This window comes from Anser cygnoides, chromosome 1, assembly GCF_040182565.1.
Source record: "Anser cygnoides isolate HZ-2024a breed goose chromosome 1, Taihu_goose_T2T_genome, whole genome shotgun sequence".
NCBI lineage: Eukaryota > Metazoa > Chordata > Aves > Anseriformes > Anatidae > Anser > Anser cygnoides.
This window is the reverse complement of record NC_089873.1, coordinates 131,160,931-131,179,367: the sequence shown is the minus strand read 5'-3', so window position 1 is coordinate 131,179,367 and position 18,437 is coordinate 131,160,931. Positions and strand designations below refer to the sequence as shown.

General features: G+C 40.3%; 1 protein-coding gene across 6 annotated transcripts in view; it reads left to right on the top strand.

The window, feature by feature from the left end:
- The window catches only part of GLRA2 (glycine receptor alpha 2), a 131,393-nt gene that overhangs the window by 91,760 nt on the left and 21,196 nt on the right, over positions 1-18,437 (top strand). For 4 of the 6 annotated variants that reach the window (XM_013200127.3, XM_013200130.3, XM_013200126.3 and 1 more), the window contains exons 8-9: positions 10,182-10,331; positions 12,258-12,377. In XM_013200127.3, coding sequence (XP_013055581.1) covers positions 10,182-10,331; positions 12,258-12,377 — 270 coding nt within the window. The remainder of the gene's footprint in view (positions 1-10,181; positions 10,332-12,257; positions 12,378-18,437) is intronic. The other 2 variants (XM_013200129.3, XM_013200128.3) reach the window with 1 other exon arrangement.

The window sequence follows — 18,437 nt, the reverse complement described above, 5'->3', positions numbered from 1 at the left end:
CTCCAGGCCTTGATAAGATACATTTCCATTTTATTGTAATCTTAGTCAAAATTGAGACCACGCATAATTGACTACATTTCTGCAAAACCAGGCTTTTGACCGTGGGTACAATTTCAATATGAATGTTACTTCATTCCCAGTAGGAGAGGCCAGCCAGTCCCTGCATTATCACTGCATAATAAAACCACTGGGTTTGCTCCCAAACTGACTACCAACACTGTTATCTGTCCAAATCACAGGATTTTTCTCAGCTGCAAAATGTTTGGTTAGAAAAACTACCACAAGCTATTGCTCATTTTCTTTTCTTTCTCATTAAAAATAATCACACTATTTTCAAAGAAGTCAAAGGCCTTTGAAGTGGAAGTGGTGCATCTTGTCTAAACTTCCTGAACAGAAAGAATGAATTGTCAGGAAGGGGAAATTGTGTTGGGTTTACAAGGCAAGGTCTTGGTAGTGGAGTGTGCAGGGGTAGCCTCTGTGAGAAGAGTCCAGAAGCTGCCGCATGTCAGATAAAGGGCCAGTTTCAGACGGCTCCAAAAGGGACCCAGCTGTTCACCAGAGGTGAGCCAATATGCAATGTTGTTTGCATCTCTGTGAAAACAGATTTAAGAAAGGAAAAAAAACAAACAAACAACAAAAAAAAAACTTTTGGGCAACAGCAGCTGGGAGAGAGAGGAGTGAGAAGCAGCCCTGCAGCCCCCCAGGTCAGTGCAGCAGGAGGGCAGGAGGTGCTCCAGGCAGGCAGCAGCAGTTCCCCTGCGGCCTGTGGAGAGGCCCCTGGTGGAGCAGGCTGTCCCCCTGCAGCCCATGGGTCCCACACGGAGCAGATCTCCACGCTGCAGCCCCTGGAGGAGCCCCCGGTGGAGCAGGTGGATGTGGCCTGGAGGAGGCTGCGGCCCATGGAGAGCCCCCGCAGGAGCAGGCCCCGGGCCGGAGCTGCAGCCCGTGGAGAGGAGCCCACGCAGGAGCAGGGGGTCTGGGGGGAGCTGCCGCCCGTGGGGGACCCGTGCTGGAGTAGTTTGCTCCTGGGGGATGGATGGACCCCGTGGTACGGAGCCGTGTGGGAGCAGTTCTTGAAGAGCTGCTGCCTGTGGGCAGCCCCCGCAGGCTCAGTTCGGGCAGGACGGCATCCCGTGGGAGGGACCCCACGTGGAGCAGGGGCAGAGAGGGACCGAGAAGGAGCGGCGGAGACAAAGCCTTAGGGACTGACCGCAGCCCCCATTCCCCCATTCCACTGTGCTGCTTGGGGGGAGGAGGTAGAAGAGGTTGTATGGGGGTAAGAGGTTTGTAGTTTGCTTTCAGTTCTCACTGCTATTGTCTGTTATCAATAGGCAATCAAATATATTAATCTCCCTATGCAGAGTGTGTTTTGCCCGTGCTGATAATTGTTGAGCGATCTCCCTGTCCTTCTCTCAACCCTTGAGCCCATTTAATCGTATTTTCTCCCCTTTTCCTTTGGGGATGGGGAGTGAGAGAGCAGTTGTGGCAGAGCTCAGGTGCCCTGCTGAGTAAACCCACCACAGAAATACAAGGCAACTACACCGTATGATCACAGAAAATGACACATGATGAATATGCCAATACTTCAAATGCCCTTGGGAAGGAAAAACAAACAGTCTTCTGGCTTCACCAGCCTTATAACTGATTCTGTATTTATGGGATTACATTTTTAGAGGTGTAAATATGCTGTATGAGAAGAAAGATCATAAAATATGTACAGGCACAGCTCATGCTAAAAAGAAATATATATATATGTATATATATATGCTTCTCTAGAATAGCTTTCCTTTACCTGGTACACCTGTTTATTTTTTGTAATATATCATGCAGAATAGAGTTACACACTTTAAAGAAATAGGGGTCTCCAGTGTGAAGTAACTTTTCTGTGCTCCCTTTATCACTTGCTGCTGATACACTGCACCATAACACAATCCTATGTCATCTGAATTAGGTCTCAACCATGTGTTGCAGAGGTTCACAAAGTGTTGGGTACTTGTGGTTTCTCAGCAGCCAGTTTCACTCTGTTCACCAGTTTTCAGTCTGACTTAATGTGGGGAGCATCTTGTTCTCCCTCTTCCAGGGGAGTAGGACTGAACTGGTACAGTGGTGGCAGTCAGCACTTACAAATACTTACTGCATCTGCAGCATTTTGGGATGGTTAGCAACACTAAAATCACTATTAGCCGTATTAATGAATTTTGTTACACACCTCCTCTGGCCCCTGCCCAGCATCTTTGTATATGCCTTAACTTCCATACCATCTTTAAAGAATATAAGAAGATACTCTTCATCTTCGAAGGCGCAACAAATCATAAGTGTTTTACATACTTTTTCTGGCTTGAATACAGTCAGCATTTAGTTCTGCATCAGTGGTGGATGGGAAGCTTAGCGTCTCATGACTTGGCAGAACCCGTGATACAAATAGAGCAAAAAAAAAAATAAAAATCGAATGAACAGTTTATTCACTAAAAAAGACATTTCTGGGTGACTGGAACAACTTGTGAATCCCTGATGATTTGGTGGATAGTTTCAAATAATGGAGGGAGGTTAGGATAGTTTTCTTCAGCATTTCTAAATTAAATATTTCTTTCTTGTTTTGTTTTGAAAATGTTCCACATTTCATTAGAAAATGGAAGACAAAACAGATATTTCTGGGGAAAAAAATGAACAAGATATTTTAGTCAAATTAAAAAAGTAAAGTTGTTTTATTAAAATAACTGGGAAAAGTGTGTTTCACATTCACCAGTTATCGCTGTTTTTCCATTCATCCAATGAGCCAACCAAACCAGTTACGTGAGCATAAAATAAACATTTTACTTTGAGAATAGTAGCTGAGCTCTGGAGTGGAACATCTGGGACTTGATTTTAACCCCATTTAACCTCAAAAGGAAAGAAGGTCACCAGCCAGGCTAGTATCTTCCCAACCTGCCTAGCAATGAAGTAAGTGAGCTGGTGAAGGACAGTACTGATGTTTATCCCTGGTAGGCAGCTAAGCTCTGTGAAGCTGCCCGCTCACTCTCCTGCCCCAGTGGGGTGAGGGGCAGAACTGGAAGGACAAAAATTCAAAAACTTGTGAGTTGAAGTAAAGACAGTTTAATAAGAAAAATTTAAATAATAATAAAAAGAACAAAAAGAAACAAAGGAAAAACAAAGCCAAAAGAAAACAAAACAAAACAAAACAAAACAACAAGTAATGCAAAACCCAATTGCTCATGACCATCTGACAGACACCAAGCCAGCCCCCGAGCAATGGCAGCCCTGAAAACGTCTCCCCCAGCATTTATTGCTGAGCATGACCTCATACAGTATGGGACATCCCTTTAGTCAGTAGGGGTTAGCTGTCCTCAGCAGGGGTCGGCTATCCTGGCTGTGTCCCGTCCCAGCTCCTGGTGGACCCCCAGCCTCTTCTCTGGCAGGGCAGCATGAGGAGCTGAAAAGTTCTTGACTCGGGAAAAACTCTGCTCTACAACAACTAAAACATCAGTGTGTTATCAACACTGTTTTCATCACAAATCCAATACATATCACCATATGAGCTGCTATGAAGAAAATGAACTCTATCCCAGCCAAAATCAGCACAGGCACATACAACTTCCGCATAACTTAATCACCAACGAACCATCTCCTGTTACAATCAGGCCCATAGTACAAGTGCTTATTTTCCAGTAACAGAATAATAGTTTTGATAGCTTAAACTTTTTCATTAAAAATAGATAAGTGGAAGAATGTGAACAATGAAGTCTTAAAGATGCAAACAAACATTTGCCACAGTCTCAGTCTGGGAGATGACAGCTTTTGTTATCATTCCCTCCTTTTTCATCCTTCACACTGAACTTCTGGAGCATGACAATATTCCTTTCTGCAATAAACCTTGTCATTACTTTGGTTGTTGATTAGTGTGTTGTAGTGGGTGTGCTATAAACATCACAAAGATGGCCTCGCCATCCCAAGGCTCTTAACTTTACTCTTCTTTCAAAGATTTCTGTTCCTGTTTATAAGACTGATTTTTGAACTCGTCTCTGTGAGGATGTTAAGACGTATTGAAAGCTTCTTGTCTTTGGCTGTAAAATATTCGTTGGCTCTAAGTACTGGAATTACCACACCACGGACCTCTAGGGGCCTCCTTTCCCTGTGTGTTCTCATCTTCTTCCATATTTTTTTATGATGTAGAAGGGGCCAAGCAGATTCTGCAGCTTGTGTACTCACTTCCAAGCCCAAGCGAAGCTCCAGCTCCTAACCCAAGGTATTCTCTGGGTTGGGGCCAAGGACCGAGCAAGTCAAGGCAAGAAAAAATGACCTAGTTTCTCCCATTCTCTGCCCACATGGTTGTTCCACAGAAAAAGTAAAACATATGAAGGCAGAGTATTTTGGCCTAGAGGACTTTTTCTATATTTCCAGGGATGCTTGTGTAAAGGAGTGAGATCGCAGCAGTTAGAACTGGTACTGATCAGCCCTCTTACTGTCCCGCAAAACCATTGCCCTTTGAGAACAGGTCACAGAGCCAGCTGCGATGGGCAATTGCTTTACTTATCTTACTTGAATGCTTCATGAAGGTTTTCTCACCAGTAAGTCAATCCCATTGATTTTAAAGTTGGTGCTGTCATGTTTTCTTTTTTTTTTTTTTTCCCCCCCCAGTAAGCTAGAAAGTCTTGCTGAGCTGACCAGTCAAGGTATTGCACTGTGATTATGACTGTCTAAAATTGCAGAACATGAAGGACGATTAACAGGAAAGCATTGCAACAACAGAATAGTATAAAATGCCTGAAAGTTTAGGACTGAGAAAGTAATTTGCATTTTCTGATAAGAATTTGTTTTAGCATGATGATACTTCCTGGCAGTGAAACACGTGGGTGAAAAGAGAGGTCCAGAATAATGGTGAAACAAAAAGAAGATACAGACAACGTGTTCTTCATTCAGAAACATTTCTGTCTGGAAAATGCAGTGAAACTAGGGCTGGTGCTTCCAGTTTCAACTGTGTACAGCTGATATGAATGAAAGAGCTATCAGTTTCTTTATGAATTCAGATTTTATGATAACAAAAATTCATGTAAGTGCTTTGATTTAAAAAGTAAAATGAAATTTAATGCAACATCAATTCCTAGTACAGGAAGGCAGTTTTACTTAACTTTGATTTCAGTTTTGAGTTAAAATGTTAATTTCTTCTATTTCTATATTTCCAATCTGAAAACTTCTCTGACTTTTTTTCCCCAAGAGATTCTTTGACTGCATAAGAGACATTTGTTTCCAAATTGTACATTTCCCAGTAGCTGAAGATTTGCTTCTTTGAAAATTCTTGCCTAGAATTGTACAAAATAAAGGATTTGGGCTTCATAACTCAAGTCAAAGATATATATTTTTTAATGAGATCTTGTCAACAAAAATAAGTGAATATATGAATTCTGAGATCTTTACACTGCTTATTGAAATTATTTTCACAATGTAGAATACTGTGAGAGAATAGAAGTGTCTTTATTCCCATTTTACACCTGTTAGACTGAATCACAGAGTTAAAGCAGTTGTCTCAAGAGGCTTGTGCTGTAACAGAAATAGAGCTGGCCCTAAAACATTTACAGAGTATCTGAATAATTAATATAATTTATGGTTTTATTAGTGGGAACCTTTAAATACCACAACCACCATCCAAAAAAAAAAAAAAAAAGGAAAGAAGGAAAGAAAAAAATAGCTGTTCGACATACAGTAAAAACCAGAGCAGCTATTTAAAGAAAGAAAAGGGCAAAAAAAAAATCTTAATGTGCTTTCTGAACATGATAATGCCGAATGACACAGAGTTTCCAAACAACTACTTCTAAAAGTACTGCAAAGTAAATGGAGCCAGTGTACTATCAGGGTTATGGGCTTTTCAGAGAATGCTTTACAAGGTCTACCTTTAAAAAAACAACAACCAGTACTACTTTTTCATTTTACGCTTGGCAGCTTGATAATGTTAACTCTGAATTGGTAGTGTTTTTGTATGCCTTGTGTTCTGTCCTGTAAGAGAAATTATGAGAAAGGTGGTAGATACTAAGGTAACAGTACATACTACGTAGACTAGTGTGGGGTAACAAGACACTAGCTAACAAAGATGATTTACAGGCTTTATCTTACCATCACAGGCCTGTATAAAGCAGATATCTACACCTGAAATAGCCATCCATAACTCTCCAGACTTAGTCAAAAATGACAGATAGGCATTTTTAGAGAGTACAGTTCTTTTGACTATGGTGTTGGTGTCTATGTTCCACTTAGAGGCATTTTGCCACTCCCCCCCCCCCCCCCCCCGCACCGTATTTCTTAGTATTAACTTAAAAACAAAAACACAAATAAAAAAGAAGTACATAACTTTTTTTAGTTAGGTGCAAGGAAACCTTCTCCAAAAATACGTGCACATTAGTGACTATGTTTCAAAGAACTTGGATGCAGTAGTTAAGGAAGCAGGAGATAAAGCATTGTTTGATGAGGTCCTTACTGAAGCAAGTGCTGTTAGCCTTTTGGTTGGGCAGACACATCAGTTTTCATGCTAGACTGCAATCTGGGAAAAAAAAAAAACATAGCTGCTAACAGTGTGTTAACTCTTTTTGGGCTTGGTGCAAGAATCTGCCAAAGCAAGGAGTGTGCCTGTGTTATCACAAAGTACTCAGTTTTGCAGACCCCAGCTCCTAAGAGTGCATCACTCAGAAGTATTTTTAACTGAAAATTAGATGTGAAAAGTTCCCTGTACAGTGCAAAGGAGAAATAAGCATCTAGGAATGAGATACATCATAGAGCCTGCTGAGCGGAGGGTTTCCTGTGGAGATAAGTGGGAAATGCTGAGGAGCTTCTAGAAAAGGGCATTTCATTGACATGTGAGATACCACAGTGAGAAGCTGAAGCATCTGGTAGGCAAGTGGTTATAGCATTCACCTGGAATGTGTAGATCAAATTCACAACCTTTCTGTCTTCATGCCCCTGAGGAAATTGTTCATCCACCTTGAAATACTCTGTGATACGGCCCTCTCAATCACTGCATGTGTTTAGAACGCAGACGGGGGATGAATTCATTCCACAGGTTATCATTTACATCTGGAAAGAGGAGACTGTTCCCAGTCCCCAAGCCAATGTATTTTTCTGTGTGTTCATACAAAGTGAAACAGCTTCAGCAGGGGTGGCTGGGAGGGGCTCACTTCAGAGCAGTCTGTGATCTGGTAGCTGTGGCCCTTTCCTAATTGAAGGAAGATACAGACAAAAAGTCCGCTAAAGCAGGAAGAGACCCTAAAGTCCATAGATTTTTTGTTTTGTGTATGCTTTACAGCACACACCAAGTGCTGATCTAAAAGCTGGGCACCCACCTTAAAACTTCCCTGGAAATGTGTACCAGATGAGGACCTCCTAGTCTTGGTGTAAAAGACTCACATAGTTTTCCAGGCATAGGGATGGCTAGAAAAAAAATCTGGCTTCAGAAAATTTAATAGGCTTTTAGATTTTTAACAGCAGGATTTTGTACATACCAGGGATAGATATGCAGGAAAAAAAATGATATAAAGTGATATGAAATGAGGGGGTCAGATATCACTTAGAAGTGAAATAGCACTTTTCCATATATTTATTTTGAATGTGTTTTGGAAGCAATTGGTTTCTGTTTGCGCATTTAAATCTGTGCCATGGTGTTGCAATGATTAAACAATAAAACAAGCTGCGTACCTGCCAAGTATATTGTGATCCTCTGATCCCAGCACAGCAGCCTGGATCTAAAATAATCCAGATGGCTCAGCAAGTGTGTGGATGCCATTTACGACAGCATTGTGTCAGTGGCCGGAAGGTTAACTCAGAGTTTTCTTTATTATTTTGCCCTCACTGCTTTAAGCCCACCAGGACAGGATTTGTACAGTCAGAAATGTTGATTCCTGTGACTTCAGCTCCCTGCATTGTGCTGTCTCTGGCAGCACAGTCCAGCTGTTTATGCATGTCTAATATGTCTCCTAAGGGCGTTTGTAAAGCAAAACAAGCTGCCCCTTCGAGGAAGGTAACAAACAACCTAAACTTAGCTGCATTTTACAGAAATTACAGCGACTTGATTCCTACTGCGCTTCAGCCTGTGGCACAGAGTGTCTGGGACATCGCAGAGTTTTCACTGGGTTTCCCAGCTGCCCAACAAAGATGTCACTTGTAAGATTTTTCTGTCTGTGTGAGAGAGATGCATACCTGTGTGATATCTAACCAAAAGGCACAGGTTCACACTATCACCTTTGCCTGCTGAATGGTCCTCTTCCATCCCAGCCTGGGCATGCTGTACTGTGAGTGCTGCAGTGGGCTCTGCAGTGTGGAGCTGGACTATGGCCTCAGCTGCAGAAGTGTGTGTTCTCCTGATGCAGGCTGTATAACAATACTTGGCTCCTCCAAAAAGACCTTCTCGGTGTTCAGGATCTGCAAAATGGAGCTCTGTATCTTTTCTGCCATGCTTTAAATGCTGGTTCCTCTTCTTGTATTGCTTGCTGGAACACATAGTGCAGTATATTCTGTTTGATGTTAACAAAAATGTTCTACAGGCTTTGACAAATAATGCTATTTAAGCACATGGTGAACAGGAGCAAAATCTACAGAGATAGGCATGCTTCCCTTGTCACAAAACGGTAGCCATGAGCATAAGAGCCAGGACAATTTGGATAGCATGTGCAAAGTATCTTAGGGTAAGAGGGGATTCTCCTGAGGTGGATATTGGCTCTACTAAACATGAGATTGTTAGATGCATGACACATTCTTTTCTGCTCTCTTTTCAGTCTACTGCATGTTTTGACTGCACTGGATTGCTTAACCTGCAGGGTACTACTCTGACATTAAATGCCTGTTGATTATAATTTTTCAGAGTTTGGGTACAATCCATTTTTCTTAGCTTAATTCAGTTGTGTGGTGGTGCCATTTGGGATGCTTTTGGGTTTCTGAGATATCTCCAGAGGACCAGCTATCATGATACTGGAGATTTGTGCTGTCCTGGATTATCAAGTGGAGGCTAAGTACCTAAGATGGTAGTATGTGATGTTTTTATTTAGACAACTGCATAAAGTCTCACGCATATATGCCGAGATCATGAGGTTCTAAGCTCCTATACACAGACGCGAAGACAAAAAAGCGCTGCTAGGGTGTTATTCATCTCATCCTAAAGTGGACATCTAAAACAGCTCAGATGTATTGCATCCTAGAAATGCCTATTCTTCATTCCTTGATTCGTTTATATCAAAGGAGTTTAGGCAACTAACTCACATATATTTTGCAGACATTAAAAGTCAGATGATTATAATTCCACCCTGGATGTAATATCTGATAAACAGTAGAGACATCCTGCTGTTGCTTAATCATAAGATCTTTGCTTAAAAACTCTAAGACTACAAAGAAAGGCAGAGACCAAATACAGCTATGGAGGACAACGTACCTTTGATATGGATAGTGTGTAGCTCATTAATTGGCTACTCTTTGGCCTGCTGTGTGGGTAATATGATAAAAATCTTGTGACATTACTGTGCTTAATACATCTGATCGTATTGTGGACCTGTCATCTCAAATCAGAATAGGCTTTTGCTATAATAAAGGCATCTGGTATTTGGGTATTTCTAATGGATAATGTCTGTGAAGATTTATTTTTACTTATAAAGTTGTTGGATAGAAGTCAAGCAACTGTGATCGAACATTTAATACCACATGTATTAGTGAAGTTATATCAACCATTAGGATACAGTACCCTGAGTTTACTTTCAGGTTATAGATATCAAATGTAGACATTTAATCAACATGCTAATTGGTTCATAAAAGAGAAAAAAAGGTGAAAAATATAACCTTTCTAGGATGTTTTTTTCAATAGGTATTGTATTCATATTCATTCTGGTAAACTGGGATTTTGAGTTTTAAACACAATTGTATTTTGTTAGACTTATCCTGATTCTTTTGCTCAGGGCTGTAGCTCATAATTTGTGTGTTCTCTATGAACACACATATCCATGAATAGCTGGATTATTTTGTTATAAACCAACAAGGCAACAAACCAAACCCAACCAACCAACAACAACAAAAAAACACACACACACACACAAAAAAACACCTAATCGAGCAACTGGAATTCACGCTGTGCAGAAATGTGTTTACTTTTTCATGTCAATATCTTCAGCTTATGAAGAAGTTTGAAACATAATATGCTATGTCCTTTTTCTTTCTAGGTCTCCTACGTAAAAGCTATTGACATCTGGATGGCTGTGTGCCTTCTCTTTGTCTTTGCTGCATTGCTAGAATATGCAGCAGTCAACTTTGTTTCACGGCAGCACAAGGAGTTTCTGAGGCTTCGAAGAAGGCAAAGGAGACAAAACAAGGTACAGCTTGCCCTTTACTCAGGACAATTGACTTTGCCCTGACAGCATTCTTGACACACAGGTTGATTTCTCACTTCAGTTGTTGCCCTTGCAGGAGAGTCTTATTCTAAAATTTCCTTTTGAGTGCTTTATGTGTTGAGAAAGAGCTAAAAATCGGCTGGTGTGGTTATTTGCAGTTCATGAAGATATCAATAAATGTCAATAGACTGGTCACAGATTCCAAGAATTTTATTCTGTTCTCGAAATTGCTGAAGCAACTGCACCTTTATATATAAATTTATTAGCTATTCCAGTCTGGACTGGCATTATATTTTCTTCTAATCCCCAAATATTATGCTATTATGTGGCACTAACTAGCAGATAAGGAACAGTTGGAAGCAGTGACACAGACAGTGTACCAATATTATTTCTTTGACATCATCCAGATGTGCTGACATCAGCATGTGCTTGGGACCTATCTTTTCTGGTGTCTTTTTATGCTAAAATGGGAAATTCTTTAGCATAACCCACTGCAGGTGTGATCAGCAGTTCTGACCTCACTTCTAAACCACCAATGCTCAAAACCAGTAAAGTTGACCACCCAGAAAAAGGGAAGGATTAGGACAATTTCCTTTCTGTATTCTATCATTTCACAGTTTGTTACTGATACTAATTTCACTTTTTTTTTTTTTTAACAAAGAAATGCTTTTTGAGTATTATGATTATATCATTTTATACCAGTAACTGAAATGCAGAAGGGAGGCTTGCTCTTAACTTAGATGTCAGTCTAAAAATACTTTTAGGAAGTCTGTCAATCTTTCCTGTTTTGTTTTGTTTTGTTTTCTTTTGTTTTGTTTTTCCCCCTTTGGTGAATGAAAAGGCAAGAATATATATTGAACTGAATTTTAGTCCAGTTATGATCATTCCCATAACTATAACATCTTTATCCTTCCTGTATCTGTGCCACTGTTATCTTAGTATCAGTAGAAACTCTTAGGTTTGCTGCTGCACATGAACATTTACTAGGCAAAGTAAATATTCACTTAAGCTGCACAAGTGTTTCAAGCTGCAGATAATGGTTTCCTTATAAGAGGGATGACAACAATGGCATAGGGCATTTTTGTTTTGACAGGTCTGTCTAATAATTGTTCATTAGCTAATGTAATATTTGATGGATGCTCTGGGAAGCAATCCAGTGCTGTCCTCTGGTTTAATGCTATTGTCAGATGGTTTGAGATTCCCGTTAATATTAGATTACGGGAGGGAACAGAAATGCTTGCTCATCTGCAGGCACACAAGCCAGAGGTACCGCCACTGGAAACCTCTGTTTCCAAAAACTGCATAGCAGCATCAGAAGCTGCTGAACTGGGTCTGTAATTTCAGTTTGGGGTATGATGTCTTCATTAGGGGTGAACTAGTTGGCAAGCAGCCACCACTGGTAACACTATGACAGTGACATCACTTGAAAATTATGAAGTTTTGGTCCGTGGCAGTCATCATTCATCTGCTGTGGGAAGGATTATTTTGGTGGCTATTAAGAGAAAGGTATTTAAAATCTAATCTCCAGAAGACATCGTCTAAGCAAGTCAGTTGATTCTATGCAAAATGGACAATGCCATAATTAAATACTGTGAAATATTCTGTTGGAGTAAGACACATCCATTTGCACAGGCTTGCTATCACTTTTCCTATGAATCTGTTTGCACAAATTTCAAAATAGAGAATAGTGATGCTGAGGCCATCTCTTTGTGAGGCATTTTCTGCATCTCTTTACCTGAGTTTGTCTCTCACAACGTTATTCTCAGTTTATTTTGCGTTTAAAGTGGTTCGTGTTGTTTTGCATGATGGTCTTCTCTAACTGAACCATTCTTCTCTTTGCGTGTTGTGTACGTATGTCGTTGTGTTGCCACTGTGCTGTTCTCATTCTTGCTGACAATCTGGGGACAGGCACAGACTATGACTGTTGGGAATGAAAGCATCGAGTCCGTGAGGCGCGTGAATGGCTTGCGGAGCAAAGAGTCATCAGCTTACGGGACAGTGAATCAGATCGGCAATTCAAGTTTGAGGGTAAAACCGTAGTGAGAAAGAGAAAGCAAGAGAGAGATCGTGTATGCGCAGTGATGTCATAAATCAGCAGAATGGATGATTTTCATGGCATCACTAGTAACCTCTTGTGTTCTCTTTGCTAAATGTCCCCACAAATTATACAGTACTGTCCCCAGCATGAACAGCAGTTTCATGTTGCACGTTCTTGTGACCCTTCCTTATGCTTGCTTTTTTTTTCCACAGTTGGGTTGTGCAATACCCTTTCCAAACCTAAGCAAAGTGCATGTATATTCTGAAGGCTAACCCTGTTTAACCTGGGGGGCGAGAGGAGCTGTGGGGTGGGGATGGCCGGGGGAGGGAGGGAGACCATGAAGCAGGAGCATAAGGAATGCCTTGAGACAGAAAACCCCACACTGTGTCATCTTTCAGATGAGTGCAGTCCAACCAAACTAGGTATGTATAATGAAATACATTTTTACTGGTGCAGTATTTATTCCTGAACTGTCAGCCTGCACTGTTCCTTCTCATCTTGTCCTAAACCTTGTTTAGTGGAGTATGAATAGCTGTGAACCAAAAAATGTATTTCATTGCTTTCTTTTTACTTGTTTGGAGAAGAACCATGGGGCTGAAATCTTTTACACAGTGTGATGTGTAGCAGATCTGAAGCAATACAATACCAGCTGATAGATCCAGATTACGGGTGAGTTGTGGAAGTAATAAAATCAGTGATGGAGAGAGAAACGAGCTTAGTGTGCAGCTCACTGCTTGCTACTGGTTCATTCGTTTAAATAAAAAGGGTCTAGAATTTAAATCTTTCAGGACCTGGTTTTCTGAAACAAAACAAAACAAAACAAAGCAAAAAAAATTGCCTGAACAGCTTTTAAGCTGTAATGGGCCTCTTACTTTGATCAAGGTCCGTAAAGTTATTTGATTATAAGATGCATATGATTTCAGTGGATTTTGTACACTGTAAAGGGAATTACTGGCTTTCCAAATCAAAACAAAAAACATTGCTCCTGTTACACAGAAAAATTAGGATAGAGGGCTTGCAAAGTAATAAATTGTTCTCTTAAAGAGCTACAGTATCAAACAGTAGAAGAGAGCCTTCATTTCTGCATTTTTTCTACTGTAGAAATAGTCATATTTACACACATATAGAAATGAATACAAAAATATATATTTTTAGTGTCTCCTAGAAGATATGATCGGTATTACTGTGCTGCCAGCGGAAAGCTGGTGTCATACATCTACAAAACCAGTGCAAGTAAGTACGTAGTGCTGTGTATTTTATCAGTCACTTAGTACAAGTAGCCCAGCTAAGGTTCGCATAGGACCCAGATACCCTCTGCTTAAGGGAAGCTTGCAGAAATCTCTCTACTGTTTTTTTAATATTGATATTATATATACATCCAGGACTGTACAAAGAGGGACTATATCTCTCTAGTTTTGTTTTTGTTTTTGTTTTTGTTTTTGTTTTTGTTTTTGCTTGTTTGTTTGTTTTTGCTGTAAAGCCCTAAGAGCTGAAGCTGCATTGGAGTTGATTTCCCCTAGAGAACACCCAACACTGCTCTAGCTGGGTGAACACAGGAAATACATCAAGATGGAGGTTTCTGGAGTAGTGCTGCCATAGGTGCAGCTCCGTACTTTTCTGCTCAAGAAAAGGACACTTATGTGCACAGGGGAACATAGCCTGTGGTGCCACAAGAAGCCTCACAAGCAGGGAGCTTGGCTCGCTGACTTATTGCTCGCTGAACTAAGGGCTTATGGTGAATGCAAACGTAAAACTCACAGGCAAGTGACTGTGACATAGTCAAGAAGAAAGAGTGGAAAAGAGGGTGATTGAATATTTATACTGCATCATTCAGTGCTAATTTGAAAAAATAAGGACCAAGCCATGCCTGAGCAAGATTCCTAGATTAAGCAGCTAGATCGACAAAACAATACTGTTCACAGTTTTGTAAGCCTACACCTCTATCACTGCTTTTGTTGTTGCTACTTCTGTGTCTTGTTCCTCTTAGTGCTGCAACCCTCAGAGCATTGCACAAAAGCACAACAAACCTGAGCCTGTCAAATCTCTGAAACCAGAAGTCAGGCTGGTTAATGTTTCTCTAGGAAAGCTTAGGCTGCATTGTTGATGTACAAGAAACTGTATTTACAGCTGAACCACTGTCCTGTCACTGTATTAGAAAAGATTGCACTGTCAGGACCGGTCGTCACCTTCCATACAGAATAAAACCCTATGTCCTTCGCTACTCAGACCTGCACCCTGCCTGTGCCCACCGTGCAGTTTCTGTTGGAGGAAATATTCAATGTTTATCCTAAAGATTTGTGTAGTCTTCCTGCTCGCAGTGAAATACATCCAACAGTAACCACATTTCACTGACAGAAATGGCTTTTATTTACTATGTACGATACCACTTTTTGTATATATAGTGTATAGGCTACAGAAGCCATGAGTCTGATGGCACTGAAGATGTAGTACAGTTTCATTACATTAAAATCTAAATTTTCTTAGTGCCAGATCACCTGAAAGAAAACAACTGATTTTTAAAATATGATTTGTAATAATCAAACAAGATTTGCTTATTTTCCAAAATGACGGGTTTCCAGGAAAATAGAACTCTGTTTACATGGGCTTAATCATCCCTTTTTGAAAACTGTAATTATTATGTTATATGTTCAGTAGTAAAAATGAGTCACAGTACACTAGTATTCGTACAAGCATCTCAAAGATGACTTCCTAAATTATACCATGACCAAGAGTAGAGGTTAAGTCTGGGACTGTTAGTGTTAAAATCAATACTTTGTAGCTTGAACAAAAAACTGTGCAGCTGGAGGCTGTGACAGACTTTAATCCCATGTGCAGGGAACACAGAGCAATACAAATAACAGTGCTGCAGCCAGCGGGGCTCAGATGCATGCAGATTAGCAGAGGGAGGCACAAATGGTGTTTTCGAATGACAGAGCTGGGACTGAGACTCGGTGGTTACAGCAGCAAAGGATAACTCCACTAAGTAGAGGTGGCAGCAGCTGGCCGAGTGGTCCAGAGAACTGCTGATCTCTGGATGGAAGTGCCAGTGGGCAGGCAGGTACCCTGAACAAAACCATTGAAACTGTCAAGGTGATCAAATATTTCCATCTTCAAAAAGGGGAAGCACGCACTGAGCAGCAAAGACCATCTCTGCCATTTTAATCATATCGAAATCCCTCCATCAGACCCCCAGTAAATTTTCTAAGCTTTCCTAGGCTTGCCAGTTGAAAAAATCACTGCCTTTATCCTGACTTGGCCTTTAAAGCACTTGTAACTACTGTCCCCAATGGAAATTTTTGTCCACTAGCATCTGTGTGTACAGCACTCGGTGGGATAACGTGCAGGGTTTGCGTTACGTAAGATGCCGCATCATGTGAATAATGGAAGTGCTCAAGGAAAGCCCTCTGTGCTGTGCTATTTTTGGTGCTCACAGAGCGAGCTCTAGCACATGAGCTTCATTGTGAAAAATAGGAATCTGAGTCTGAATGGCTTTTTCTCTCTCTGACATCTTGCTTACTTAGCGGATTAAAGAGTGGGTAGCTTCTGCTGTAGATAAACATGCTCAAGATATTGTGGTTATTTTCCTTCTCCAGGGCAATTGCATTAGCACTTTAATGTAATTGTGCAGAAAAATTCTAGCAGAAGATAAATACACCAAAATGATCATTATCTTGAAGTAGCAGTCCCATGTACAACCACACAGAACCAGTTAAACAATAGGCACAATGTATTTCAACATGTTGCTGTTTCCCTGTGCAAATTCATTTGAATGTCCTTGTTTATCTTTGTTTGTGAGCATGAATAGGCTAACATTGGCCCTAGTTAACATCAAAGTATCTTTATTATTTATTAAATGGGCTTACTATAGTGAGTTTAAACATTTAAACTCACAATTAAAGCGTTGTTTCAAACTAGAAAAATATCTTTACAGAAATTCTTAGTCTGACTCTAGACAGAAGCCTGAAGAGTGACAAGAGTCCTAAAAGACAGAGTAACCTGTAGGAAACGAAGATGTTCAGCCAAGGGAGGGGTGGTATACAAGCAATGGATCAAAAAAATTTAGTAATACCAATGTGTTCAGAAGATTTTCCAGTGAAAAGCAAGCATAGACAAAGAAACAGTGGAATAGAGATTTTTTTTTAATTTTTTTTTATAAGGAACTGTTTACAAGTGTTGTGAAAAATAGTACTAAAGTTTTTGTTGCAATATTGTAAGAAGCTAGGAAAACTTAAAATAATTGAGTGTCTGTGATTAATGTGTATTAGAGCTTCAAACACTATGTGATGATGGACTTTTTTTATATATTTCACTTGAAACTAAGAAACAGAAGAGAAAAAGGACAGTTATATTTCCAAAGAGAGAACTCTGAAACCCAAATAATAATAAAAAAGGACACATTAACCATTCTGTAACTAAAGGCAGACTAATTTATGGAATACATAATACTAGTTTCTGAGAAACACCTCCAGGTATCAAGTCACAAATATCTAAGCATTTATAAAAGCTGGTAGAGTTCAAATATACAAGCTGAAGTAACGTAACCAAGTACCAGAGCAGAGACAGAGCCAAGTGGACAAAATCAGGAGAACAAAATCCATAGTTCTGTGAAAAATATAAGTGAAAAGGAGGACTGGAAAAAAAAGCCTAGTGTAGAGGTAGTGAAATCCAGAGAAGTAGAGAACTAATGGGAAGCTGATAAGACTGCAAAATGGCAAATATTAATATTCACTGAAATGATCAGAAAGGTGCAACATGGAGTATCCCGTGGGAGATAATCACACCATAGGGACCAGGCTCTGCTCCAAAACACCAGCCAGGACATGATGCAGTATAATGAACCACGTTGGCCAGCTTGCAACTACCCTAGCACATTAATCCTTAACATTAAGTAAGATATGAACAGGATGTAAGTATCACAGAACATAGAAGCTTAAAGGGGCTGCGGAACAATAAAACCCACAAAATTTCAGAACTGCGGCTATGAAACAGCAGTGTGCTGTGCCACCTGGGAAAGGTAGGACTGCAAAAGCCTGAAGGTGTACCTGATAGAGTTTTTTTTTTGCTCGGTAGTGTTACTCTTGCTTTAGAAGCTCCGAGTCCTCTCTTGTACCTACCCAGCATGCAGTGGCTGAAAGGATCAGCTCTGAACCGACAAGCCTTGAGGACTGAAGTTTGCACTTCACTTGAGTGAGTTTGTCCTGGTAGTTACTCATGAACAGCAGGAAATACACCAGAAATGAACTCTGCAGTTTTCCAGCTCATGAAAGGTACTCTCCAGCTGGGTGCAAATGTCTCATTTTTTACTATACCTAGGGGAGATTACAAACTGAAAATAGGGCAGAGAAAGCTAAAAAGAGCCAGGAAGCAGTGTTCTTATTTTTGATGCTTTAAAGCACAAAAAATAGCTTTTCAAAACCCACCTAACACAGGCACAAATTTGAGTTTTCCAGATTATTTTAGAAAAGGTGGTTCTTTCATTCTGCATTCTGACCTATCTTATTTAATAAAAAAATCCAGCAGAAAAAAAATATTGAAAACACATTTCATGATCAAAAATGAAGAAGGAAGTCTGCAGGAGGAGTACACTTAACCTAAATTGTCCCTGACCAAGTGTCCAAAAAGAGAATGAAAATACATTGCAGTCTCAAGACTTTGGCTTAGGCTGCGCAAGGTGTTAAGGAAAAAAACTTTGTCCTATGTTGGCTCTTTTGTTTATCCCATTGTAGATATCTTATCTTTACTCTTTTCCTGCCCAGAATCAGGATCCAAAAAGGCCCTGATCTCAGGGTTTCTCACTGCAGGTGAGAAATGGGAGAGTGAAGACACCTGGGAGGAGGACAGTTTCTGATCCTTTGTTGATCACAACACTTCTTATCAGTTCTGAGTTCTGTCCTAAGCTTCATATCCAACAGACGAGTATTTCAGCATGAATAAGCACAAACTAGTGTTTCTGCAAGAGAATGAAAGTGTGACACTGTTGTAGCCAAGCATAATACGGGCTAAGTATATCAGCATTGCTGTATCAGTGTATTTCTACCCAGACTTGCAAC